Source organism: Pimephales promelas, chromosome 21 (assembly GCF_988280905.1).
Source record: "Pimephales promelas chromosome 21, fPimPro1.hap1.1, whole genome shotgun sequence".
Taxonomy (NCBI): domain Eukaryota; kingdom Metazoa; phylum Chordata; class Actinopteri; order Cypriniformes; family Leuciscidae; genus Pimephales; species Pimephales promelas.
The window spans coordinates 14267654-14293443 of record NC_142789.1 but is presented as its reverse complement, the minus strand read 5'-3'; the positions used below and the strand labels follow the sequence as shown (position 1 = coordinate 14293443).

Sequence of the window (25790 nt, the reverse complement as noted above, 5' to 3'; positions counted from 1 at the left end):
CCAGATGTAGATCTACATTTTGCTTCGTTTCGCTCGGACATTTGACGGCGTGTACATAGACGCGGAATCACTCGGACGTTAATGGCGTACATACACGCATACACGCGGATAGCTCAGAATGTGTAGAGATAACACGCCACTTGAGCTTTATAAACGAGGGTCAGTATAAAGCTGGTTTGTTAAGAAGCTGATCCTGAAAAAAGAATCGGTACCAACTATTTTTGTTCCCTCTGCACCTCCAGAAGAAAGTGTAAAGTTTTATTAACCTTTTTATTAAAGGGTTAGTTCACCCAAAAATGAAAATTCTGTCAGTATTTACTCACCCTCATGTTGTTCCAACCCCGTAAGACCTTCGTTCATCTTCGGAACACAAATTAAGATATTTAAGATATTAAGATCGCTCCTGCATATAGTCCATAGGCTTCTTGAGGGACTGGCTCTTGCTGTCCCCGAAAAGTCTTTAAAGACATCGTTAAAATAGTCCAAGTGACTACAGGGGCTCAATCTTAAGTTTATCAAACGACGAGAACACTTTTGTGCGCAAAAAAACAACAAAAATAACGACTTTATTTCAACTATTCACTTCCTTCTCCATGCGCCAGTAGTCAGTTAACGTAGTGTGATTGCGTAGAGCTACGTCACACGTAGGCTCACTATTGGCCGACGCTGGTCATGTGTGTGATGCGTGTGACGTACAATAACAGAAGCTTACGCTATTAAACTAGTAACCTGACTCGCGCAGAGGGAGAAATAAACGAATAGTTGAAATAAAGTCGTTATTTTTGTTGTTTTTTTGCGCACAAAAGTGTTCTCGTCGTTTGATAAACTTAAGATTGAGCCCCTGTAGTCACTTGGACTATTTTAACGATGTCTTTAATGACTTTTCGAGGACAGCAAGAGCCAGTCCCTCAAGAAGCCTACGGACTGTATGCAGGAGCGATCTTATTATCTTAAATATCTTAATTTGTGTTCCGAAGATGAACGAAGGTCTTACGGGGTTGGAACAACATGAGGGTGAGTAAATACTGACAGAATTTTCATTTTTGGGTGAACTAACCCTTTAATCTTTGCAAATTTGGAAAAAAAGTTTTTCATGACCATTTGTTGTAACGTCAATTTGTCAATGAACTAACGTATACACCAGTAAACACATAGTGTTCGTATCTCACTCATAGACTGTAAAAAAAGATGGACGATGCCCCTTCGCTCTTTTCAATCAGAGAGAACTGAAGCCGCCAGTGTCTCGATATGACCCCGACATCTTGGAACTTGAGTCTGCGCACTTGCGTTTTCGGGACAAGACATGCGCACTCGTGAGCAGGAAGTAAAGCGGCGAAATCAAGGCCTCATTCTCACTGAATCAAACGCAAGCACACGCCCCGCAATTTTCTTAAGTGTCCTTTGTCTGCTTCGTTCCTCTCCAAAGATCTCTGCTGATTGCAGAACCTCGTTAAAATACGGTAAATACAACTACTAACCACATAATCAACATTATTAAAAAAAAGTCTGCTGGTGTTCTCGCACAGAGAACCTGTCAATCACAGCTGTCAATCATGATGTCAGAGCACCGTTTTTATAGCATCACATAACTAACTAAAAACAAACTTATTTTAAAAACGAACACTTGAAATTACATCAATGTGATAGAAACTACAGTAAATGACAGAAACTATCTTTGGAAAAAGGATATGTTAAGTGTAATTTAATTGTTTGGTTGGTCTCATGTCCTGTTGAATAACATGGGGAGGTGGGGTTTTTGACCTATTCTAGGACCGGTCACTGGGGGGCGATCGAGACGTTTTGGATTCACGTTTGAGGGCTTGTGCGGCACGCTTGATCTCACTACTCTACACTGCCAGTACATACAAAAATAGATTAAAGTGACATTACGTAAACCAAGCATTCAGAAACGTCCTGTTCGCCTTAATTGTCGAACTTCTTTGCGGCCGTCAACTTGTTCCGAGTCCGACACCGGTTCAAACTGATATGATTGCACAGATGTGTGATGTGACTCCCGCTGCCATTCTTTCTCCAAAATATACCCTCAACTGTTGTCAAGGCAATACTCCATGTTCACTGTGTCAAAACGCCCGCAGAACAGAGGGGCGGAGTGAGCGAAGCTCATTGTCATTTAAAGGCATATGCACTGAAACGACGTGCTGAAAACAGAGCTGTTTTTGACCAGGTAAAATTAGTGTTTTTTTTTTTTTTTTTTTAATACTAATGATAATTTTTAATACAAGCATATTACAAAGTTTTCATTTAGAGCCTAAACATTCATGTTAACTTGTACAAAAATGGCATTATCACCCCTTTAATTTGCTGACCTTAGATGCTTTTGTGCATATAAGCATTCTTGATTTTGGCTTTGTGTATTGACCTGCATTGCTGAATCATGGAACCCAAGTGCTGTTCTCTGTGATGGCAAAAGCTGATGACATCAGCACAATCGCTAAATGATGGTTACTTCAGTCCATCGACCCACAAATCCCCCCTAGGGGAATCATGGGACTATATAGGCTAATAAATTCCTATAGATTCCTACTATAATATAATTATGCTAATTTTGGTCGTTCACTATGAACAACCAATAATCTTTATGATCATGCAGTTTTTATGAACCTAGAGGCAAATTCTTTATTAAATTATATATGTCCAATACAAAAACACTATAAATAGCCAGTGCAGCTTTTTTCTAAATGCAATATAATTGTCATACTAAGAAATTAGCATTTCTTTACTGTATAGCTAAATAATAATACAACTCTGAGAGGAAGAGGATGATATCTTTCCTTGTATATTTATTATTTATGTTTCATTTTCAGGATGTGGCAGTCTTCTTGGCACTTATGTCAGGGATACAATTTTTTTTTGACAGAGATGCAAATTAGCATGTCTCTTTAGACATTAGACAGTATCATCTGTCCCAGTAGATGGGAAACTGATGTCATCACTGACTCCCTAAGGAAAGCACAATAATGTTGCTTTTGGAATAGCTCACCTGAAATAAAAAAAATTTCTTGGTGCATTTCAGATAAACAGTCTACCATAATGTCAGGGGCACGCTGATTAGAAATGCAGTCCAATGCCCCAAAATACATCAGTATAGCCACTATTTTCAAAGAAAGGTGCCATATGCTGTACTCCAGCAGAGCCAATATTTGGATTTGTTTATCTGGTTATGGATCTGTAACAATCTCGAAGTTATTCGTATATGTATTCGTAAGTATCTGTATTATCTGTATCCGTAAGTGGTTGGGACTTTAAAAGGAAGTTTGTCGAATTACTTGGGGGGGGGGGGGGGGGGGGGGGACGACGACAAACATTTTAAATGTATATCTGTTCCTTTTAATATTTATAATTAAAAAATGCTTTATATAACCCATAAGATAATTATTTGTGATATAATATTTGTAATATTTAAATATATTCTATTTTCAACTTTGTGTACATACTTTGTGAGTGAGTTATGTCAGGACAATCATCCACAACCTCAAATAAGAAGAGTCAGACTATTGACTAGAGTCAGAGTATAAATAGTTGATTAGAGGACATGGAAGTTGAAAGAAATGGTTGAAAATTGCTAAAACAACTTTAATTATGCATACAAATGCAAATCTGAAGAATTTATAAAGATAGCCTTTTTTTTTTTTATAAATATATACATAGCCTAAAATATTAAGTTATACGTAGCCTAAATCCTTGCTGTTTCTGAGAGAGAGAGAGATAGATAGAGAGCGAGAGAGAGAGAGAGAGAGAGAGAGAGAGAGAGAGAGAGAAATAAGTAGCCTGTATCATATTGCGAAAAGTTAAGTCATATTAAGTTACGAAACATATTAAGTCGTAGTAAATGTGTATGATTGAGTATCTTAGTTCATATTACTCTTGACAGAGACTTGACAGAGAGCTGGATTCTGATTCCCGCAGAGACGGCAACGTGGCTATTTGATTTGCAATCGTGCTGTTCTTATTTCATAAATTAGAGTTTCATATCGACAAGGTTTACATAATTTAAAGGTGCATGGTGCAACATTTTATGTTTAAAAAAACTGTTTTTCTAACCCATACATGCTTAAACATTGGCCTGATGGGCTGAATGAGCCCTTCTCTGATCACTGTGATTGCCTCTAGAATTCTGTAGGGTAAAATAAATAAGAGGGATTTGGGACAGAAATTGAGACTGGGCGTGATGTCATGCGCGTTCACGCTCACCTGGCTTTGTCTGGTAGGTTTGTGCATTCGCCACCATTCTCTGTATCAGCGAAGACAACTCGAGCGACACAACTTTAGTCAACTTTCGACAAAAGTAGAAGATGGATTCAAAGAGACCGGTTTGTAGTTCATTCCAAACCCCAACGCAAACTCCACATAAGACAAAGAAAATAGTGCCACCAAAAGGGCCAAATTGGAGTCAGTCAGGCGTCGGAATAAGACGAAAATCAACATCGGGAAGGCTTTCAACAAATGGACAGATCTCCGGTCTGCTCTAGGGCTCAAACGGGATCCCATTCAAAGTAATAACTTACATTGTTCATGAACATGTTTCCATAATAATACAATTATAAGTGGATAAAGTAAACACATAAAACAGTTCAACATGGAGATAGATGGAAACAAAAACCAAAGTTTTCTACTACCCCTGTTTTCCCCTCACACATAAGTGTGTAATTTACTCAAATGCCTTTCCTTTCATATATTTAAAATTACTTGCAGATTTATAACTTTATTACCTCTGAAGACATTATGACTGTAACAAAAGATTTGTGCGCCTGATTTGGTCATGAACAGCTCGTGCAAGCGTGCGTGTGTGTGTGTGGTCCATGAGTGTGCACACCTCTGGTTGCAGTTTCGCTTGTCGACAGAGGGGGCAGTTCCACAAAAACTCAAAGACTTGCGCAATGCACCTTTAAATAGACATCAAATAGTAAAAAAAAAAATGTGTATGATGTAGTATTTTAGTTGATATTATTCTTGCCAAGCTATTTTTGAAGACTTTATTTTAAACTCATTATTGCATAAGTGTTTTAGATGTTTATGTATAATATTGTGCTATCCACTGGCTCACCTGTTATCTAGCAAACACAAGGAGCGACTGTCCGCCAAATATTATTATTTTTTTTCTTTTCTATTTGGCAAAATTTGTTATTCGTTTTGAAGCCATTATCCATGCCGTTCTGAATAATGTATTCGGCTTCGGGCACATCTCTTCTGTACTCAAACCGACAACACAGCTTAGCACTCATTAGCTTAGCAATCATTGGCTTAGAGCCTCAGCCAAGCCCTCAGCCAACAACCAGGCCGATTTGTTCTTAATTCTAAAATGAATTGTCATATCATCTATATCGCCTTGTAAAGCAGCAGATTTTGAGGGAATAGTTATTAGAATACTGTACTATGTTAACGTTTCATCTCCATATCTGTCCGTAAATGCATCCCACTGCATCAGCAGCAAAATACACAGATGTGACAGCTACCTTTGATTGCACAGGTTTCTGGTCTACAATGAGAAGTGGGAATATCATCCAACTTTCCAAATTAGCTCATTTTTGGTTTCTCCATGAGGACTGTTACACTTTATATTATGTTTTGCATTCAAACTTTTTTTTGGTAAACTCTGTGGGGAAAAAGTAGGATAGTAAGTCAAAGGAAAAAAAAAAGTGTGAGCAATACTTGATGGTTTTTTGTTTTCCCTTAAAGTGATGTGACAATAAATTGGCATTTTTAGCAACGCTTTCATTTCTCTTCTGACAAGAAACTTTTTTATTCAGCTTTCATTCACCACAAACCCTCAATAATTGACATCTCTCTGTTTTCAGGTATATCAAAGTTTCCCGTGTTTTACCACTTTTCACATGCTTAGAAACTTGAGGGCTCTTTGTATGAATGTATTATTGTTTGCATGAAAGACTTCATGTTGTAAAAATGTATGGATTCATAAATATTTTAGCATTCTTTTTTTTTACGTTTGTGATCTTGAAAGCCACTGGTGTAAAACAATTACCTGTAAAACCCTGGCAAAGGGTTCAGGATAAGGAAGCTTTTTTCCAGATCTCGAAGGACGTCATTGAGCATGCGTACATGGGCTGGATCCCTCTCTTTGGGGTCATTGGCAGGACGCATGACTTCAGATTGGAAGAAGGCTGAACTGTCCCTCAAAGATGCAGCCAGGTTCAGCAGGTCTGGCCTACTCAATAGGTCATCTAAAAATAAATAAATAAATAAAATATGACATGAATGATATATGAATTACTGCAGTCAATCCATTAAAACGAATTAATCAAACATTGTTTTTTTTTTCTGAAATTAACCATGATTAATTGCACCTAACATTAAAATGTGTAATATTGTTTTATATTTTAATACAAATTTTCACACTGAATCTCCAAATTAATGTAATGTACTAAAGCCTAATCCTGTCTTAACTTAAGCCCTGTCTGTGAAACCGAGCATATAATCTTTAATTTAAGTTTCATGTTCGCCTCTTTTGTAACAGTGACGTTTGATCACATAATCACACTGTAGTAAGCTAGATCGATATTAGAATATAATTTTAATAAAAGCTGGATGACCTGTGTTGCTTAAATGGATACACCACCCAAAAATGAAAATTCTGTCATCATTTACTCACCCTCAAATTGTTACAAACATGTATGAGTTTCTTTTTTTTCTACTGGAAGTCAATGGTGCCAAAAACTGTTTGGTTCCAATCGTTCTTCAAAATATCTTCCTTTGTGTTCAGCAGAAGAAAGAAACTCATACAGGTTTGCAACAACTTGAGGGTGTGTAAACGATGACAGAATTCATTTTCATCATTTTTGGGTGGAGTATCCCTTTAACGGAATGCAATTCATTTAAAAACTTTGAATTGTGGAGAAACTGCTGTTTTACTGTAACTACAATTAACACTCTTTCTGATTATGATGTATTAGCAACTTGACTAAATAGTCAGATTTACTTTTTGTGGGCACAAAACAGAGTAAATCAAGAAAACAAGACATTCAAACAATAACTGTGTTGTATAACTGTATAATTGTATTTTTAAAGGTTTCCAAACAGCAGATCACCTGTCTAATGAAACACAAAATATATTAAAGTGTCTTTGGTATTTCCAAGGTATCTGGAAATAAAACTGGAGATTGAGGGTAATATGGATGTGACGTCATTGACAGTGATGATAAGGGGCGTTACACTGGTTAGAACAGCTGATTTAAACATTGTTGGAAAGTATACAAGTCAACAATAACATTGTTCTAGTGGTTTTGTTATTTTACTTATATATTGTGCCTTTAAAACCATCTTATAATGAATGTAATTTAGCTGTGCCTTTAACATAGTGTATCTTTTTTTCTATTAGAATATATTTAAAAAAAGAATTTATTGAATTTTGAAACAATTTTGTTTTAGGAATTTTTGATGAATAGAAAGTTCAAAAAGAGCAGGACTTTTTTTTTTTTTGGAGGGATTTTGGTACAATGTAAAAGTCTTTTTCACTTTGGAAGAATTTAATGCATTCTTAAAAATTAAATTCTTAAATGGTGCAATTGCTAGGCATTGGACATCATAATTTCGGTCAATTTTAGGTAGAATAACACAGACGGCCAAATTGAGCTTAATGCATTGCAGCTGCTATTAACCTCACCTTTCCATCATTTAAAGCAGCTTTTATCCAAATTCACTTCATCCTCATAAACTTAATCATCTCAGACAGACCCCCCGGCTCTGTACTTGACTTCACTTGTTGTTAGCTACAACTGTTTTGACAGCTTAAATGCAATCCTCAAAACTCCAGGAGAGCTCTGGCCCTCAAAATGAAAAAGTCTAGTATTTAACAGAAAAACTTTGGGCTAAATAAAGACATACGTGTACTCCTGGCATAACTCCATATGCCCGAATTCAGAATCTAACAAATGAGTTAAACCTTCTAACCCCTCTGGGTTAAACTGATCTTTAGTTTAAGGAGTTTGAATTGAAAAGAACACATAGAAAATTCTGTCATGCTTCTGCTCAGTCTTTCAACTTGCTTACTCAAAGCCTGCATTAATCATGTGTTAAGCTGGAGCTGTTGAGAACTGTCATCGAAGATAATGCCAGAGCTGTGACAGGTGGGTGTGCATTTAAACAGGCTAGTATGAGGTGTCTCACTTGCATGCATATATACTAAGTAGTCACACATGCGTCTATACTACTGAATGCACAAACAAATACATTTGAAATGGACAATGGTAGTTTCACACAAAGTCTCATGGAGACTTACACTAAAATTGGAATTTTGTTGGTAACAAAAATTATATATTCACTTATGGGCAGCCATTCAACATAGACAGCACCACAAAATAAAATCGCTTGAGATTTTTGAGGCAACACTTTCACATTTGTATATACATACAGTCGGCAATTAGTCATAGTTTGGGGCGTGGTGAGGGCGGAGTCGGCGTGGGGGAAAACAAAGCGAACATCGAACAAGAAAAAAAATAAATAAATGTCTTATTGCAAGGCATTGACGCCTACTGACCGGCAACGATACATTGCAAAATTAACTACAATAGGTATGATTGCCCTTATTTATTTAAAAAAACTGGGTCAAGCTACTGGTAACATTAGCCTATAACTCAGTCATATATTGCATACTACACCATAAAACCTTGTCAGTTACCAATTGTACGTATGCTTCACTCCAAACTAGTAATGCTTTTGTAAAACGGTGATCAGTAGTATGAAGTTACCGAGGGACTGTGCTGACAGGTTCACGGCTGCTGTCGGCCTATCTAGCCAATATTAAGGGGCACCTATTATGGGAAATTCACTTTTACATGGTGTTTGAACATAAATGTGTGTCGGCAGTGTGTGAGCAAAACCACCCTAGAATGATAAAAAATCCACCCAGTGGTTTTTTTACAATCTCAATAAATCATCTGCACTGTCTCAGAACGAGGTGTTCTGAGATCCAGCTCTTTGTGACGTAGAAAGTGAGAAAGGGGTTTGATTGACAGTGTGGTTGTGGCATAAACCCCGCCCTCGGTGATCTGTACACCATCCTCCATTGTTTCAACGACAGCCGGTAAAGTCTCTTGGAAACATAACTTATCGACTCGTTGGTTAATCCTGTTGTAGCTTAAAAGTTAATCCTCAAGTGTGGATCGTCATCTACTGTTTGCGATCCACTGTCACCTCCAGTAACAGTAAGTGTATTTTGTATGATTTTTAAGCAAATATTCTTTTCAGTTGATGTCAGCCAATTCAACAACAAAAGCGTCTATAATATTTGTCGTCGTAGAATGTCAGTGTATATAATTTAAACCTTGTTTGTATGTACACGTTTATAAATATATATATTTTTAAAGATATTGTATTAAAAACCGCATATATGTTCCTGTTCTGTAAGTTAGCCATCTTCTCACATTTGCTACAGAAGCACCTGTATGACAAGTAGCTAAACATGACGCCACAGGTCCCTGCATAAATGTAATTTCGCTTGTAAGTTACGTAGCAAACTTTATCACAGCATGTGTATGTAACGTTAGTTTTAAAAAAAAATGCGCCAGCGTTAGTGTTTGTGTGTCTGTGTGTGTGTGTTGCTCCTCCATACTTGCAAAGAGGACGCGATTACAACTCTGTAAGTACATAAATGTATCAAATAACCATACCGAGACATCAAATAATAATATCAAATAACCATAATATCAAATAATATCAAATAACCATACCGAGACGTACTGGTCCATTCTCATGTGTTTATTCTGCCGGAGTCTCTTTGTGCTATTTATATATTTCGATTCAAACGTATAGCGCGTCTCTCACTCTCCCCTTCTGCTTAGACCGACTGCCATAGGTTTCAAATTACGCCCTCATCCAAAGGCAGGGCGGGGATATGCAGCTCATTTGCATTAAAGTGGCGTGCCTCAAAACAGCTCATTTTCATACAGGCCCCAAAATGACATTTTCAAATGGTTATAATAAATTAACTGTGGGGTATTTTGAGCTGAAATTTCACAAATACATTCTGGGGACACCAGAGACAAATATTACATCTTGTAAAAAGGGGCATGATAGGTGCCCTTTAAAGGGATACTCCACTTTTTTTGGAAATAGGCTCATTTTACAACTCCCAGAGTTTAAACAGTTGAGTTTTATCATTTTCAAATACATTCAGTGGATTTTCTGATATTTAGAACAATATCAGTAACAAGACAGTTTCTGGTTTCATTGACTTCCATAGTAGGAAAAAAATATATACGATGGTAGTCAATGAGACCAGAAACTGTCTGGTAACAGATATTCTTCTAAATATCAGAAAATCGGCTGAATGGATTCAAAAATGGCAAAATTCAACTGTTTAAACTCTGAGGGAGTTGTAAAATGAGCCTATTTCCAAAAAAAAAAAAAAAAGTGGAGTATCCCTTTAAGCCAATAACGGCTGGGCCAGTTGAGGGCCAACGCATCCTTGCTCTTCATAAAGAATATTGGACAGTGCGTGTTCTCTGCTGATGCAAAGAGATCGTTGTCCGCTCTGGCAAAATTGTCCCACAGTAACTGGACTGTCTGAGGGTGCAGAGACCATTTCCCTGGGGGAACTTTGTCTCTGGACAGCCTGTCAAGGCCCACATTCTGGTGGCCCGGCACGTGCGTCGCAAGCGCATGAAGGCTTTGCGATCTGAGACCGCCCTGGCAATTTATGAAGGACACTACCACCCTGTTGTCTGTGCGGACTAGGACATTGTGGAGAAAGAAAGGGAGAAAATGCCCCAAGGCGTTCACAACCGCTATCATCTCCAGGCAGTTTATGTGTAAGTGCCCCTCCCGGGCTGCCCTCGACCAGAAGACTAGCCTGCTCTCGTAGAGGGCCGAACCTGAGTTGGAGGCGTCTGTCGAGATAACTTTTCGTGATGAGATAACAACTGCAACTGCAGCGAACAGCCTCACATTATATTGTTCAGCACCAACTCTGACACGCCCGGGATCATTTTCCCAGCTTTCAACGCAAAGCTAGAGGGAGAATGACACCTGGGCTCTGGTTGCTGTGTGTATGTGGCTTTTGCATATGTCTGTGTGTGTGTGTGCATACTACAGATATGTTTCTTAGGTTGCATTAACAAACAGCTTGACGGAGCTCAAAGAAATCGCTCTGAATGCTGGGATCTCAAGATGCTTTTTTGAAAAAGTTGGACTATGAACAGACACTCTGTTTTAAAAATGCAATGCTTTCCACAAAAGCTTAAAAAAAAAAAAAACAGTGTGATGCAACACCTCAAAAACATCTGTCTGAGTGTGTGTGGCTACAAAAGCGGTGTTTTATAACAGATGATTTCTTTTTCACAAAGGATTTTAATGTTCAAACTATCGTAAGGCCAGAAGACAACAGGCTGTCAGCTATTTGAAGCAATACCTCTTAAAAATAGAAGAGGGCACGTGTGATACACGGCAATAGCTTTTTTGTCTTTAGGAACCATTTGTTTTGCTAGAGCGTAGTTAAGGATCCTAGCAAGCATTTCAAGAAGTGTGTGCCTCTGTGTCCCAGCTTTCTGACACCTGACACCACAATTATTTAGATATTTGCTTCCAAAATGTTTGTTTGTAGCAGCAAGAAAGCTGATTTGTTGTTTAAAACATGGAGTAACATCTGTGAATGTCTTTCACAAATGTTACTAGGCAACCAGTAGTAGAAACTCCCATAGCGGCCTCACCGCCAGCCACTGGCGACATGCAGCGACAAAGTCAATGGTAGCGTGAATGCAGCATGAGGCCATAATCGTTCTTCCCTCATGAGCTTTTTGACTTTCTGTTAGTAGCTGTAGTAAACTAACTTTTCAAAAGAGAATAGCTTAACTTTGTAGTGATAACTACATTTTAAAGTAGCTTCTCTTCACCAATAACAACAGCCTCATCAACTTATCTTGCAGCAAGTATTTTGTGTGATTTCAGATGATGTCTGGCAGTCTTCATTCTTCACGTCGCAGAGTCACTCTAAAATAATCTGAACATCAATGAGCTCTCTGGGAACAAACGATCTCAAAGGTTTCAATTAGCCATGACTCTTTGATCTTCCTCAATACATTATTCCTCATGAATACTGTCATTTCATGTGCCTCTGAAACTCTTAAAAGGAGAGAATGTCCTAACAAGCACTATTCATCTTCTTGCCCCATTCTCTAACTACTGTACACTACAAATCAAACTCTGTACTAAATTTGGTATCTATATCTAAATGCTTAAAGTCCCCATGAAATCAAAATTGACCATACTTACTTTGTTTGCCTAAATTGATTGTTTTGTGGTGAACAATTCATACATGCAAGTCAATCCACACACACACACACACACACACACAAAAAAAATGGCTTCGTAATCTTTAATCAAATTTTGAAAATGCCCCTCCCCTCTGCATTGGAGGACCTTGCCCGATGACGTAGGCTTTACGGTTTGGGTGTCTCCTTAACATCCATAACCACGCCCCTCCAACTGACAGCTGCTGTGTGTTTGCGAGCGCCGAGCGAGCATTGATTGACAGCGTGTGTAAACTTGCGTCATTCTCCATTTCAGAATGAAACACCCATTTTTCTAGATCCAATCAGGTGCTAGTTGGAAAAAAAGCCACGCCCATTATTTTGCCTCATTTAGTGTTCCGTTTCTCTCGGAAATACGTCACAACACTGGATTAAAGTCGTTTGCAACTTCCGGTTCACAGGGACTTTAAATAATTCTCTATAAACAGTAATGTTGTGAAATATAATATTACAATTTAAAATCATGACTGTTTTCTCAGGATTCTTTGATGAGTAGAGAGTTATACACAAACAGCATTTCATTCAAATAGAATTCTTCTGTAACATTATTGTGTCTCTACGGTCACTTTTGATTAATTTAACGCATTCCTGCTGAATAAAAGAATACATTTCTTGAAAACACACTGACCCCAAACTTTTGAATGATACCGTGTATGTAATATTTATTATGGTGAGGGAATTCTATGCTTCTACCCACTCTTGATTGAGTTGGTGCCCATGAACAATCAGGCTTTATATAAGAATATAGCACTGCATTTAAATGGGTCATATGATGTGGTTTCATGTTACAAAGCTCAAAGTGCAAAACCTAAACCTGGTTGATTGCGATTTCACTTTTTTTCATTTTAAATAGTGTGTAATGTTGCTGTTGGTGCATGAACAGTATCTGCAAAGTTGCAGCGCTGAAAGTTCAGTGTAAGCAGAGATTTCAATTTTTTAAAAAATTTAGGAATCAGGAAAATCAGGTTTAATCCCTACAAAAACGACTCGAATAGGACTACAACAGGTTTTATACGTAACTATAACCCATACATTTGTATCAACCCTCCCTCCGGAATATGTAAAAAAAGGCATGGCCATATTTCTGTGGCTCGTCGAAAGCAGTGGTGGAATGTAACGAAGTACAAATACTTTGTTACTTTACTTAAGTACATTTTTCACGTATCTTTACTTTACTTAAGTAGAATAAATAGTGCCTACTTTTTACATTTACTTCGTTACATTTTGCAGCAATTATTATACTTTCTACTCCACTACATTTCTACAACTTCTGTTACTTTTTCATTACATTTTCTGATAAGTTTTTCCCTGGCCAAAACGTAATCTGATCTGTTCGTTGCACGTTTGTCTCACCAGTGACGTTTGGTTGCCATAGATACATCAACTAAATGCGTCTCGCACACAGTGTGTTTATCGTGCAATTTATACGCAAAAATTTGTTTTTATGTGCATAGGAAACGCACCGTGTGTAATATACGTTTGGTTAGGATTATGGCAAGCCAAGAGGTTCAGAAATACACCATAAATTAATCGTGTTTACTGCCAAACATAGTTATAAACATATAAGTTAGTAAGGATAAGCATGGTTTATATTGCCTAATTGCAAGCTTGTTTCAGAAATGGTGCCATTTTTTTCCATCATTATTGACCATCATTATAGGAGTATTAGGTTGAATGAGTTACGATTAAATGTTTTATTAATCATTAGAAAATAGTCATTAAGAGAATCAATTGTTATGCAAGTACTTTTACTTTTAATACTTAAAGTACATTTAAAATCAGGTACTTTTTACTTTTTACTTAAGTATGGTTGTCATTGTGTTACTTCTACTTTTACTAAAGTTAATATTTATCTGGTTATTTGTATTTTTACTTAAGTACTGAGATTCAGTACTTCCTCCACCACTGGTCGAAAGTGTGTTATGTTCATCCAGCTGTCAGGTCGTCTGTGTTCGGGCTTCCCACGGACGTTGTAGTTTGTCAACAATGGATACAATTTATTTTTCATTGCGTTCCAGAAAGTTACAATAGTAATTTAGCTCTCTGTGCTGCGCATTTTACATAAGACAGCTTCCAGGATCTCCACCAATTCAATGCCGGATTCAACAAGAAACTGTTACTAAAACATGAAGCAGTTCCAACTTTAAAACCAGAGGCAGCAGTTGTTGGGCCACAACCTGTAAGTAAGACTTAATCATTTTAAATGTATTTGCATGTATAATTTCAGACGTAATGTTTTAGTTTCATCAAATGTCAGCGCTGGCTTTATAGCTACTTATGCTATTTCGTGTCTACGACAAATGCGTACTAACATTTTGGACCTTATATGTACTTGTATATGTACTAATTTTGTAAATGTATTTTCATGTATATATATTTTAATGACTTAGTTTTTCGATTTTATCAATAACGTAAACCAATTCCAACGTTGTTTGTGTATAGTAGCCAGTTAGTTTGATGCTATTTTGTGTAAGACAAATGTGTATAAAGTTAAAAAAAAAACTATAGGCTATGTAATCGCAGCAAACTTCAGCTGCTGTTATCAGTGTACAGTATGGTTAACACAATTGCCAAATGTAGGCTACACCTAAATAAAACTATACACTGAGTAAACTAAGTTTTGTGAATATATAAACCAGTGTTCATTATATCGATAAAACAATAACTTTCGAAAAACATTTATTCAGTAAAATTAAATGTTTAATCAGGAGAAAACCGTATCTCAAAAGCTAACAAGCAGCAGTAGCATTTTCAAGCAACAACGTATCAAAATTCTTATAATGATAGTAGAATAGAATATAATAATAGTAATTAAAAAAAAAAAAATTACCATTCAGAAATGTTTTGTGAGAGCCGTGCGTGGTGAGGTTCTGCTTGCCTCTCTTCATCGCCGCTTTCTGGGTCTGATTCTGACTCAAACTAATACGGCAGTATCGACACCATTTTTTTACATTTGACAGGAACACATGCAACTCTCGCCCGTAAAGGTAATGGGCATGAAGTTTCCGGAAAACCTGCACTACACAGTTTAGCCAATCACAACACACCGGCCCAAACTAACCAATCTAAACCCCATTGTTTCTGACGGAGTGGTTTCATAGAATCAGGATGTAAACCGGTCGTTCAAATGACAGAGGAGAAAGCGGCTTACGATAAATTTATGAAAAATAAAACTTTTAAAAAAAAAGCAAAATCACGAATACATGTTATATTGCACCCCATAAACACAGTCATGCAAAGAAAAAAAAAAAACAGTAAACCACCACTTTAACTGACAAAGAACGTCAGTACAATGACATCACAGGTTTTACCATAACAGTGACATTTGGAGTAGACTTCACTCCTTCAAACTCCAAATTATACCGAACAGACTGAACAGAACAGTTATATCTGTCAGGAAACAGCTGGGAGTGCCATTCCATCACCAGTATGCAAAATAATGAGATAAAAAAAAAAAAAAAAGAAGATATTTCTGATTTTTTTTTTCTTTTCAAACAGTGACATTGAAAATAACTTCACAAAGCATCTGTGGATGATGTGGGATTTTCTCAGGCATGCAATGCCGCTGCATCCAGTAAAACAAAAGATCGGACACAAGTGTTTGGTGCTTGTCTGATGAAATGTCAATACTACACAGCATTAAGGGCTTTGCAGTCTGTCATTATGTGGCAATTACATTTCTCACCTGTCCTCTTCTGTGCGTTCATGAATATTTAAACACAAAGGCCCACCGCTCTGACAATGTTAGAGAACAGATTCAGAGGGGTAGCTTTGAATGTCTCTCTGCAGAGGTGAAAAATAGTTATACCGGCGAGCCACCATTTTATGTTTTTATGGCTGCGAGCCAAATATTTTATGAAATGATTTTATGTTATTAAATATATAAAATCCAGTTCTGCAAGTCTTTGGCTTTAATTTCCGAATGTTCTGTACATTTTCAGTCAAAAGCTCATTACTACCCCTGGGTTTATTTTGCTTTAATGAAGTATAAAGTGTTTTCCTCTGGTGGGAATGTTTTCCGTTTTTATTGGTGAAACACCAGACTGATGTCCAGTCGGGTCTGAAGCCTATAATCCCATTTGATCTGAGCACCGGGTGAGCCGAGAAATGATTTGCACCCATTTGTATTTTACAAATGCAGAAATCAAGGTCATTCTTCCAATGCCCCGGTAAACTGTAATGCAAAGATCGATATGTCCACCCAAAGAGATGATCTCTCCATAAATCATCTTTGGGAGGAGTGAGTGATGACACAGAGCTGGCTCAGTCTGCAATGCTGAGTTACATCCTCAAACAAACTTCTAGAAAATTCCTGCCAGTTATAAATTGATGAGGAATACCGTTTTATTTAATTTTTATGTAAAAAAAAAAAAAAAAAAACTATGAAAGGTGCATTCTTACCTTTGAGTTTGTTCTGAACATCCAGTGCGATATCCAGAGGGCAAAAGGGAAGAACTGGATCTGTAGCAAGTCGCAGGATGGCCTCAGCTGTTATCTAAATTGGCAAAAGACAAAATGGTCCATTAACAAGTCAGTTTGGATCCTTATTCTTTGAATAACAAAATGAAAAATATAACATAAATAAGTAAATTTATAAAGGTTACCATCAATACTGTTGCAAAAACACCTTCAAGAAAAACACTCCTATTTAACTCAAACATCGTACGGCTTATTCTTTTGACCTTAAATTTCTTTTCAGCCTTCACTTTGCCATCACAAGAATAAATTACATTTTAAAACTTATTAAAAATAGACAACAGTAATTTTAAAATGTAATAATGTTACACAATATTTATCAAATAAGTGCATCCTTGTTGAGCATTAGAGTTAAAAAAAAAAAAAAACATTAAAAATCTCACAAAGTTGAAAAAAGAAGCAGTAAATATTGCAACTGACCTTAACAGTCAGTGACCATAACATATTTTTATTTTATGAAAAAAGGACACATGTGGCACTTTGGGCAGACTTTCTTATTCTATTGCATGACGTTGTTTTAGCAATGGATTGCACTACAGAAACCATCATGTTTTAAGTGTTGAAATTGTCTGTGAGTGCTCGCAATGCTTCTTTCTAATAGGCTCAGATAACAAGAGCATTTTTTAAAGCTGCCAGTCCTTCAATACTGAACTATAATTATTGGTTGCATTTGGTCTTATCTTTCTGCCTTTCCATTGATTTTCACTCCCTTGTTGGATTCTGTTGCTTTCCGCCCCAGACACTCTGCATTGGCATCTGATGGGTGATTGTAACTGTGCAGACAGCAAGATCCGTACTGAACTTTTCCTGCATCCACAGTTGTCACAGATCAAACATTATAGATTCTCCTGATGTCCCTTCATGTTCTGCATGAGGTTAACACATGGGCTGGGAGACTTGCACAGCATGAACACAAATAAACTGTGGTTTTATCATGGTGTCTGTTCTGCCTGACCTCTCCTGAACTTTGTGAAAACTACAGTTTGCAATAGGCTGGCAATATGGGGCTGATCTTCCTCTCGGGACGGACCTGTGAAAGTTCACCATAACGCACGCCTCAAAGGAGTATTCAAGTGTCTGACCACTAACCCTGCCTAAATGAATTAGCCCCAGGGTAGGAGTTTATGGCCTGGCCTCCCACGAGATCAGGTGATAAAATATACAGCAAACACAGGAGCGCAAGGCACAAACCACGTATCTCCATATTTCGCAAATATTTAACTAATTAAAAATATTAATAAGAGCTTGTGACTAATCCTCACAACTCCATTGGATCCTCAAACTGTCAATAAAACCTCCACCCAAAAAACTCCATCCTGCCTTTATTGTGAAAGAAATGCCACATGCAGTTTGGATCGTCTCTGCTTGTTTGCAATGCAAGGGTAAATAAAGAACGGGTGCTTTGATTAAGTAGGCCTACAACATTTTCATTTTCAAGAATCACTAGAATTATATAAAGACTAATGTTTTATGTATTTGAGGAGCGGACAATAGTGTCTTAATGTAGAAATTGAGCCATAATCAATACTTTAAATAGTCTCTGCATAACACTTTATCTTTGATAACATGAGATTTTGGCCAAATTACACAAAAACTAAGCGGCCACAAAGATACAATAAACTTTATAACCTGTGCAAACATGTTTTTAACAGCATATGTACTAAGTGCTACGAATTATAGGCCAGTACCACCAATACTATTTTGTCTATCGATGTCTCTGTTCAATGGATTTTTTTTTTTCTGGGGATGAAATGAATAGAAAATATTGCTTTTGACCCATGCGCTTCTCTTTAAATAAATAAGATTGTTTTACGATACCAACATTTTACATACAGTACCAACAGTACTAACACAGTCTCATCCCAAGACGTCATACAACTGACGCTTTGGACCATACGTCAACATCCGCTGTTTTAGGGAACCCTTAAACGTCGGTTAGATGACGATCCTGGGCCGTCATTCAACTGACGCTTTACCTTTAATGTCAGTTAGGTGACGGGGTAGGTTTAGGTCTGGGGTAGGGTTAGGATTAGATGACGTCATCTAACCGACATTTAAGGGTACCCTAAAACGGCGGATGTTGACGTATGGTCAAAAGCGTCAGTTGTATGATGTCTTGGGATGAGACTGCGCTGACAGTACCAGTGAAATTTCACAGTTCAAATTTTGTGTACTATCTTAACTAACACAAAATTTCAAATACTTTTAAAGACAAGTAAACAGTCAGTATTTAAATAAGGATTTTAAGGTGTAACAGTAGTATTCAGGAAAGAAATACAGAAATTGAATATAGTAATCAAATGTAAAATAACACTGCACCTTCACCGTATAAATTAATTATATATACATTTTTATGAAAGCTACAAAATGTATTCAGAAAAGAGCAGTCTCTATTTTCTTGTGCTCTTTGATAAACATTAATGACAGAGTGCAGCTGGTATTTTAAGCTGCTGTAACTTTAAGACCTGCTGAGAAGTGGCTTTCTGTCCATGCATTTCGGGTGTGTGCGCACAGAAAGCCGCTTCACAGACAGCATTTTTAAAAAACAGGGAATATTTTTCGAGAGCTAGGCTCGAACTCTCCTACATGAACACCATGGCTCGATTAACACAGTCTCATCCCAAGACGTCATAAAACTGACGTCTTGGGACGTCTTTTGACCATACGTCAACATCCGCTGTTTTAGGGTACCATTTAACGTCAGTTACATGACGATCCTGGGACGTCATACAACTGACGCTTTACCTTTAACGTCAGTTAGGTGACGGGGTAGGTTTAGGGGTAGGTTTAGGTCTGGGGTAGGGTTAGGATCCGATAACGTCATCTAACCGACGTTTAAGGGTACCCTAAAATGGCGGATGTCGACGTATGGTCAAAAGACGTCCCAAGACGTCAGTTATATGACGTCTTGGGATGAGACTGCGCTGGCTCAATAGGTAACCATATTTGCAGCAGCATCAATCAACATATATCCTTACAACAACATAAAAATCCAACAATGCAATGCATTTTTCGTAATGTAAAATAATAAACATGAACTGGACAAGAGCACCCTGTGACCCTGAGGATAAACGGTTTGAAGAAAGGATGGATGGATGAATAAGAACAAGGATTGGGATTGTATTATTATTTAAATAAATGTATCAGTGTATTGTTGAAATGTTTGTATTAAGTGCACAATGTGTTGAGCAACTTTGTTTGATTTAAAAATGTTCCTACCATTTTCCATAACTGCAACAAATCAAAATCGTATCTTTTCTTGTTCTCCTATTTTCTTTTTTTTGTTTTATACATATTTTTTGCTTTCTTATTAAAGCCCTAAAGTGTAAGTTGGAGTGATGTGGAATCAATCAGAGACTGAGAGATTCCAGCATTGATTTCAGCAGAGAGAGCATTAATCAGCACTGCAGAATGTGCCTGAACACAAAAGCAGAATTTTTATTTATAGCCTCATTTCTGGAGTTGCTCTTTAGTTCTTTTGCTCTCTCTTTCTATTGGGTGGCAGAAACTAATACCCAACACAAAAAAGGCCAAAGCGGCGAGGGAACTATCACACATTCAGCTAATTACAACAGATGAAACATACATATTTTGTATAACACATCTACATTCTGTAGTTGCTATGATTCTGATGTTGTTTCACTCCAGGATTTCATCATCTACAACATCAATTTTTATCTGTCAACACTTTAAGGTGCTGAACTTTAAGGGATAGCACATTTGACAGTTCCAAAAAAATCTTATACAGAGCAAAAATGAACAATTGATTAACTAAATCTTTACATAAAGATGATACCCATTGAGGAAAAAAAGAAGAAAGAAAACAATGTACCCAAAAGTACACATTGCAAAAGAACAAAATGGACAACACCTTACGTTTGGATTGAGGTTCACCACATACAGTATCTGGTTGAAGCTATTGCACCATGTACAATCCTCCATTGTGGGATGACAAATTTAAGATTCTGTTTAAGATCTGCTGATACTACATCCTTACATAACATCACATAAGAAGAACTGCACTGTATTGGGCATTCAAGGTGAACATGATGGCTGATTTTCTGATTTTCTAATTTACTGATTAGATTCAATAGAGTTTCCAGTGAGGGGCTTTTGTCAGTCTTTGATCTTCCTACTTAGAGTCAAACTATGTGTGAATATTTGCATAGCCTTAGTTCTTGCAACCAAGTGATGTTTATTAGCCTGGATGCCAGCCCAAACCCCACCCACAACATTTTTTGGTACAGAAGTTCGGTATGGACTCGATCCATTGAAGAGTAATTATGATCGTTCAGAAATCGTCACGCCAATCAAATTGAGTTTTTTTTTTCTGGTTCGGTTAAGACACGCCTCATAATCAAAGAGAATATGAATATGACGAAGACAGGCTAGATGTTTAATACAATTTGGGGGTTGTACCATTATCTTCTAAGTCGAGGGTAATTACCTATATTGTCCTTAGATGATTTGATTTAGTGGTCACCTCTTAGGCTGCGTGTAAGGTCAACACCTTTTTATGGACTGTAAGCACCTTCAAGGACTGTCCACTTAATGCTTATAAGATACCATGTAAAGTTCATGTGTCAGACTTGATGACTGCAGCTACCAACAGCTCATTCTCAATACAGAATCCTGTTGAAGATACAACCGAGTCTCCGGGTCTTCCCTTCTGAGTTTCCTACTTAAGTCACCAGTTCGTTTTACCAATTGGCCATTTGTACAGTGACCGCCAGCTTTACCTTTGGGGGAGATGTCCACTCAAAAAATTCAGTCCACCTAAATGATGTTACTCCAGATAGACTATCTGGATCACTTTCACACGCTTTTTTTAGAAAGTAGACAGATTTTTTAAAAGATTTTCCTCATCATGCCATTCTCTCATGTCAGCAATTATCATCAAGGATGGGAAATCGTAGTCACACACATCTATCCAATCAATAATATAGTTAGAGTTGTTGATAAAAGTCAGTACGCAGTTTCAAAAATCGAATAGATTTTATTCCAGTTGGGTATCCAAACTGATCTGTCCAAGCTGTACACATCCAGCAGCTATCAGCCATGATGACAAATTGGCATAGCATTAGTGTCTAAAAGATAAAAAAGTAGCTCTTTCATCAGCCAAAAGCCAGCATATATTCCAGCAGGTCTTGAGGTACAAAACAAATGATATAGATCAAGATCTACAGAAGGAAGTCAAGTCTGTTAAAGTTGTCTTGATTCAAATTCAATAAAAAGAGGTGCTTATCAAGTCCAACGTTGCCTGCTTTTCTCAAGAGTGCGACTGTAGTGTTAGACCAGGCAATGTCATTGTTTTACAGCAGTCTCTGGGCAGCTTGCAGACGAAAAGCTACAAGTCTATATCTGATATATACAAGATCTTGCCCCCCTTTATGCACTGGCAAAAAAAAAGGACAGCAGATCGGACCCAATGCTGTCCTGTCAAAAAGAACGTTCACCAGCATCCTTTGAATGTCTTGAACTAGTTTTGTTTTTTTAGAGGTTGTAAAATAGGATAACTGTAGGATAACCGAGGTAGCAATCTAGACAATCGGGTGCACACTCTTTCCAAAACTCTTTTCCAGTTCACGTTACCTGGTAGTTCTAGGATATTTTCCAAATTTATTTGACCCTACCAGAAAGCCTTAATTCTTATCCAGTTTACTTTTGCTGATAATGCCCTTTTCATACACATCAAGTACTCTTTTATATCATTATTTTCATTGACAAAGACTGTAACATCATCAGCATAAGCAGTAATTATAGTTCTTAAATGCCGAGACATTGTGGGTATTGATAAACCAGTTAAACTTTTCCTTATGTTAAAAAGCAATGGTTCAATACTAGCAATACTTGTATGACTACCCTGATAAAGGGCATCCTTGTCTAGTGCTCCTTGAAACCAAAATAGGCCGATGTATCCATTTGATAAAATCCTGAACAAACACAAATGCAGCAAGTAAAGATATTATGATCAACCTGATCAAACGCATAGTCTAAAGCAATCAACCTAACCTAAATTAATTTGATCTAAACCAACTTAACTGATAACTCAAAACTTTTTTTTTTCGATTAAATTTAGGGTAATTAATATATCTTTGATAAGTGCAGTCATCACAGATTTATTTTTGAACATTTTCATTTTAAACCAGTTATATATTTTTCTTTATTTTAATATTAATTTATGAATTATGTTTTATGACAAACAGGAATACACAAACTTATTAATTTCTCTTAAGTATGACCTATATCACAATATGTAATTAATTATTGTCATTACAGTACCACCATTATCATTTAATTTTATGAAATTGTTTAATTATTATTTATTTAAGGTAATATGTATTTTATTATAATGCCTCTAAAGTACCATATATATATATATATATATATATTACAAAAATATTTAATTATATCAGTGATGTCACTTCGACTTCTGATATCACATACATATTTATTCTATTTTTTATAAATGTCTCCATAGTACCTCAGATATCCCAACATGTGTGTGTTGTCTATGCCAGCCTATGTGAGGTGGTTCATTTCTGTGATTTCTGTGGTATTTTAGAGACATTATATATTTACATTATATATTTTATATTATATATATTACATATATATTATTATTATTATTATTAATGTCTCTAAAATACCACATAAATCACAGAAATAAACCACCACACATCATGTCGGTCATGATGTAGGTCATCAAGTGTATTTTTTGATTTTGCACCAAAAAAAAATATGATTAATAACCGGAAAATGTCATGTAAATGTCTTCAACTGTGTTCTTTTGTGGGTAAAGGCCATAAACAGTTAAGCAAAACTAGAACTTTTCCTCTGCATGAAAACAACTTGAATGGTATTCTGACAAGCAGCTGATTCAATCTGCAGATACAACATCTGTTCATGTTTTGAATTCAGAACCTAAAGAAAAACCCAATCATTCCAAAATCTCACATCAACACACCAATTTTCATAAGCGAACTGGTTTATGAGACTTATCAGCATTTTCGTCTTTAAATTCAGGTGTTATTTTTTTCTCTCTTTACAAGACTATCAATGTATATTTGTGTGTGAGAAAGCACATACTGTACGTGCACGGGTGTGCACTCTTGTTTTTACAATCTCTGGCTTGGCTTTTGCTCCAGGGTATGTTGGTACTCCAGAGGAATATATTTGTGTACATTAGAGCCAGGTGGATGCATTGGAGGCAGGGGGTTATTGACAGCAGAGGGCTCCCTCTGAGCAGTTCAGGCACACTGATGAATCACAGAACACAGACTCACAGCGCAGAGACAGGCCTCTGTCTGATCTGAACACCAGACTGAAGGGTGTTTGTTTCCCATGTCATGTTGTTCTGTTAGCGGGGCGAGTATTAACAATGGAGACAAGCATGTTGTAATTTGGAAGTGCACACTGTAGGATTTGCCTGTCAGATTTGACAGATTAGAGGAAGATTTGAAAGCTGATTGAGAGGGAAATACACATGGATGTACAGCACAGCTATGACAAAGACAGTGGGAGGGATGACAGTATAGGACAAAAAAAAATGTGTGTAAAAGTGTCCACCAATGTCCAAATTAAACTATTTCACTGATAATGAAATAAAATCATTCTGATTCAGGCTTGAATGACTGTTTTAGAGTACAAAGGCTAGGGCATATATAGCAAAACCAAAGAAGTCAGTGTTGATTTGGACATCTAGCAGAGCTCTACAGTGTGACCATTTCAGTTGCATTCACTGCCCGATCAGGCCTGGTTCTAGGGTGCGAACTCAGCAGACACTAATAATAGCATATTAACAGATTTTGCAAACGATTCAGTGTGTGTTTATGTTTCCATTTTGGATAGCGTCAAATGTTTCTATTTACAATGTGTTTTGTAGAGTTTCATACAATGTGGCCAATCACAGATATAATCTGTTGATTTCTTGAATGCAATGGCCAATCAGAGGTGTTTAAGTTAGTCAAAATCAACTCATCACTCAAAACGCAGGTTTTTTTGTACAACGCTATGTTCTACGAATTCGCCATTATAGCAGATTTTACTCATTTAGCTGTAAACTACACATCTCTGATTGTTTACTGAGCCTTCGCTTTCGAACAAGCCTTTTAGCCTGAGTGAGCTACAAATTCAGCAGATTACCCCTTCTCAGCTGAATGTCTTATAACGCCGTCTCACCTGTGGCTATCCTGCAATATCCATTCACTATTGCTCACACGAGGAGTTGTTTAAAATGCCTCGTGTAAAATCCTGCACTGTGGATTCGGCTAGCTCTCGCCCGAGAAGGCGACGCCAAATTACTCACATCTCCTCTCTCAGCCCTACTTCAGCCGAGGAAGAAGAAGTGCCGCAGCCAATAGCAGCCGGAGAACATGCATATTTGTGAAGACATGCCGGCCACGTCGCCGCATACCTCAATCTCTCCTGCTCAATCACCTACTAGAGCCGTGCAACCAAACAAACCGTGCCGAAGCACGTCAGCCCTCCTTGGATACGCATATCCCACCTGTGGTCAGGCAGCATCGGCCCTGCAAACGATGGCCATGCTGCATGTCTACCAGGGCAAACTCCTTCGGTCTATGGACGAGGCTGGCCTGGACCCTTTCGGGACCTCCGCAGCATAACAAACCTGGTCGTGGTAGCGCCACAGCTCGCAATGGTAGATGACAAAGCTCACCACGTTCCTCCCGACTGCCACAACATGGCGAGCTTGGTCGTGATTGAACGCCACCTCTGGCTAAACCTCACCGATATCAAAGACTCAGAAAAGACGAGGTCCCCAGTTTCCAGCACCGGTCTCTTCAGTCCAGCGGTGAAGGGGTTTGCAGAGAGGTACACCGAGGCACAGAAGATGTCCCAGGCCATGCTACACTTCACTTGCCTAAACGCTCTAGCTCTGCATTGAGCCAAAAACAAAAACAAAAAAACAAAGCCAGCCCGTCTACGCCTCAGCCAGCAAAGCCGACGAAACAGGCCTCTCAGCCACAACGCCCACTGCACAATGTTCTTCTTGAAAGAGAGGGATGCGTT

General features: G+C 37.6%; 1 protein-coding gene across 2 annotated transcripts in view; it reads right to left on the bottom strand.

Annotated features, from left to right (window-relative positions):
• naaladl2 (N-acetylated alpha-linked acidic dipeptidase like 2) overlaps positions 1-25790 on the bottom strand; it is a 368062-nt gene that overhangs the window by 13000 nt on the left and 329272 nt on the right. For both annotated transcript variants that reach the window (XM_089124954.1, XM_089124955.1), the window contains exons 12-13: positions 16683-16776; positions 6002-6200 (exon numbers count right to left, since the gene is read on the bottom strand). In XM_089124954.1, the coding sequence (XP_088981080.1) occupies positions 6002-6200; positions 16683-16776 (293 nt within the window). The remainder of the gene's footprint in view (positions 1-6001; positions 6201-16682; positions 16777-25790) is intronic.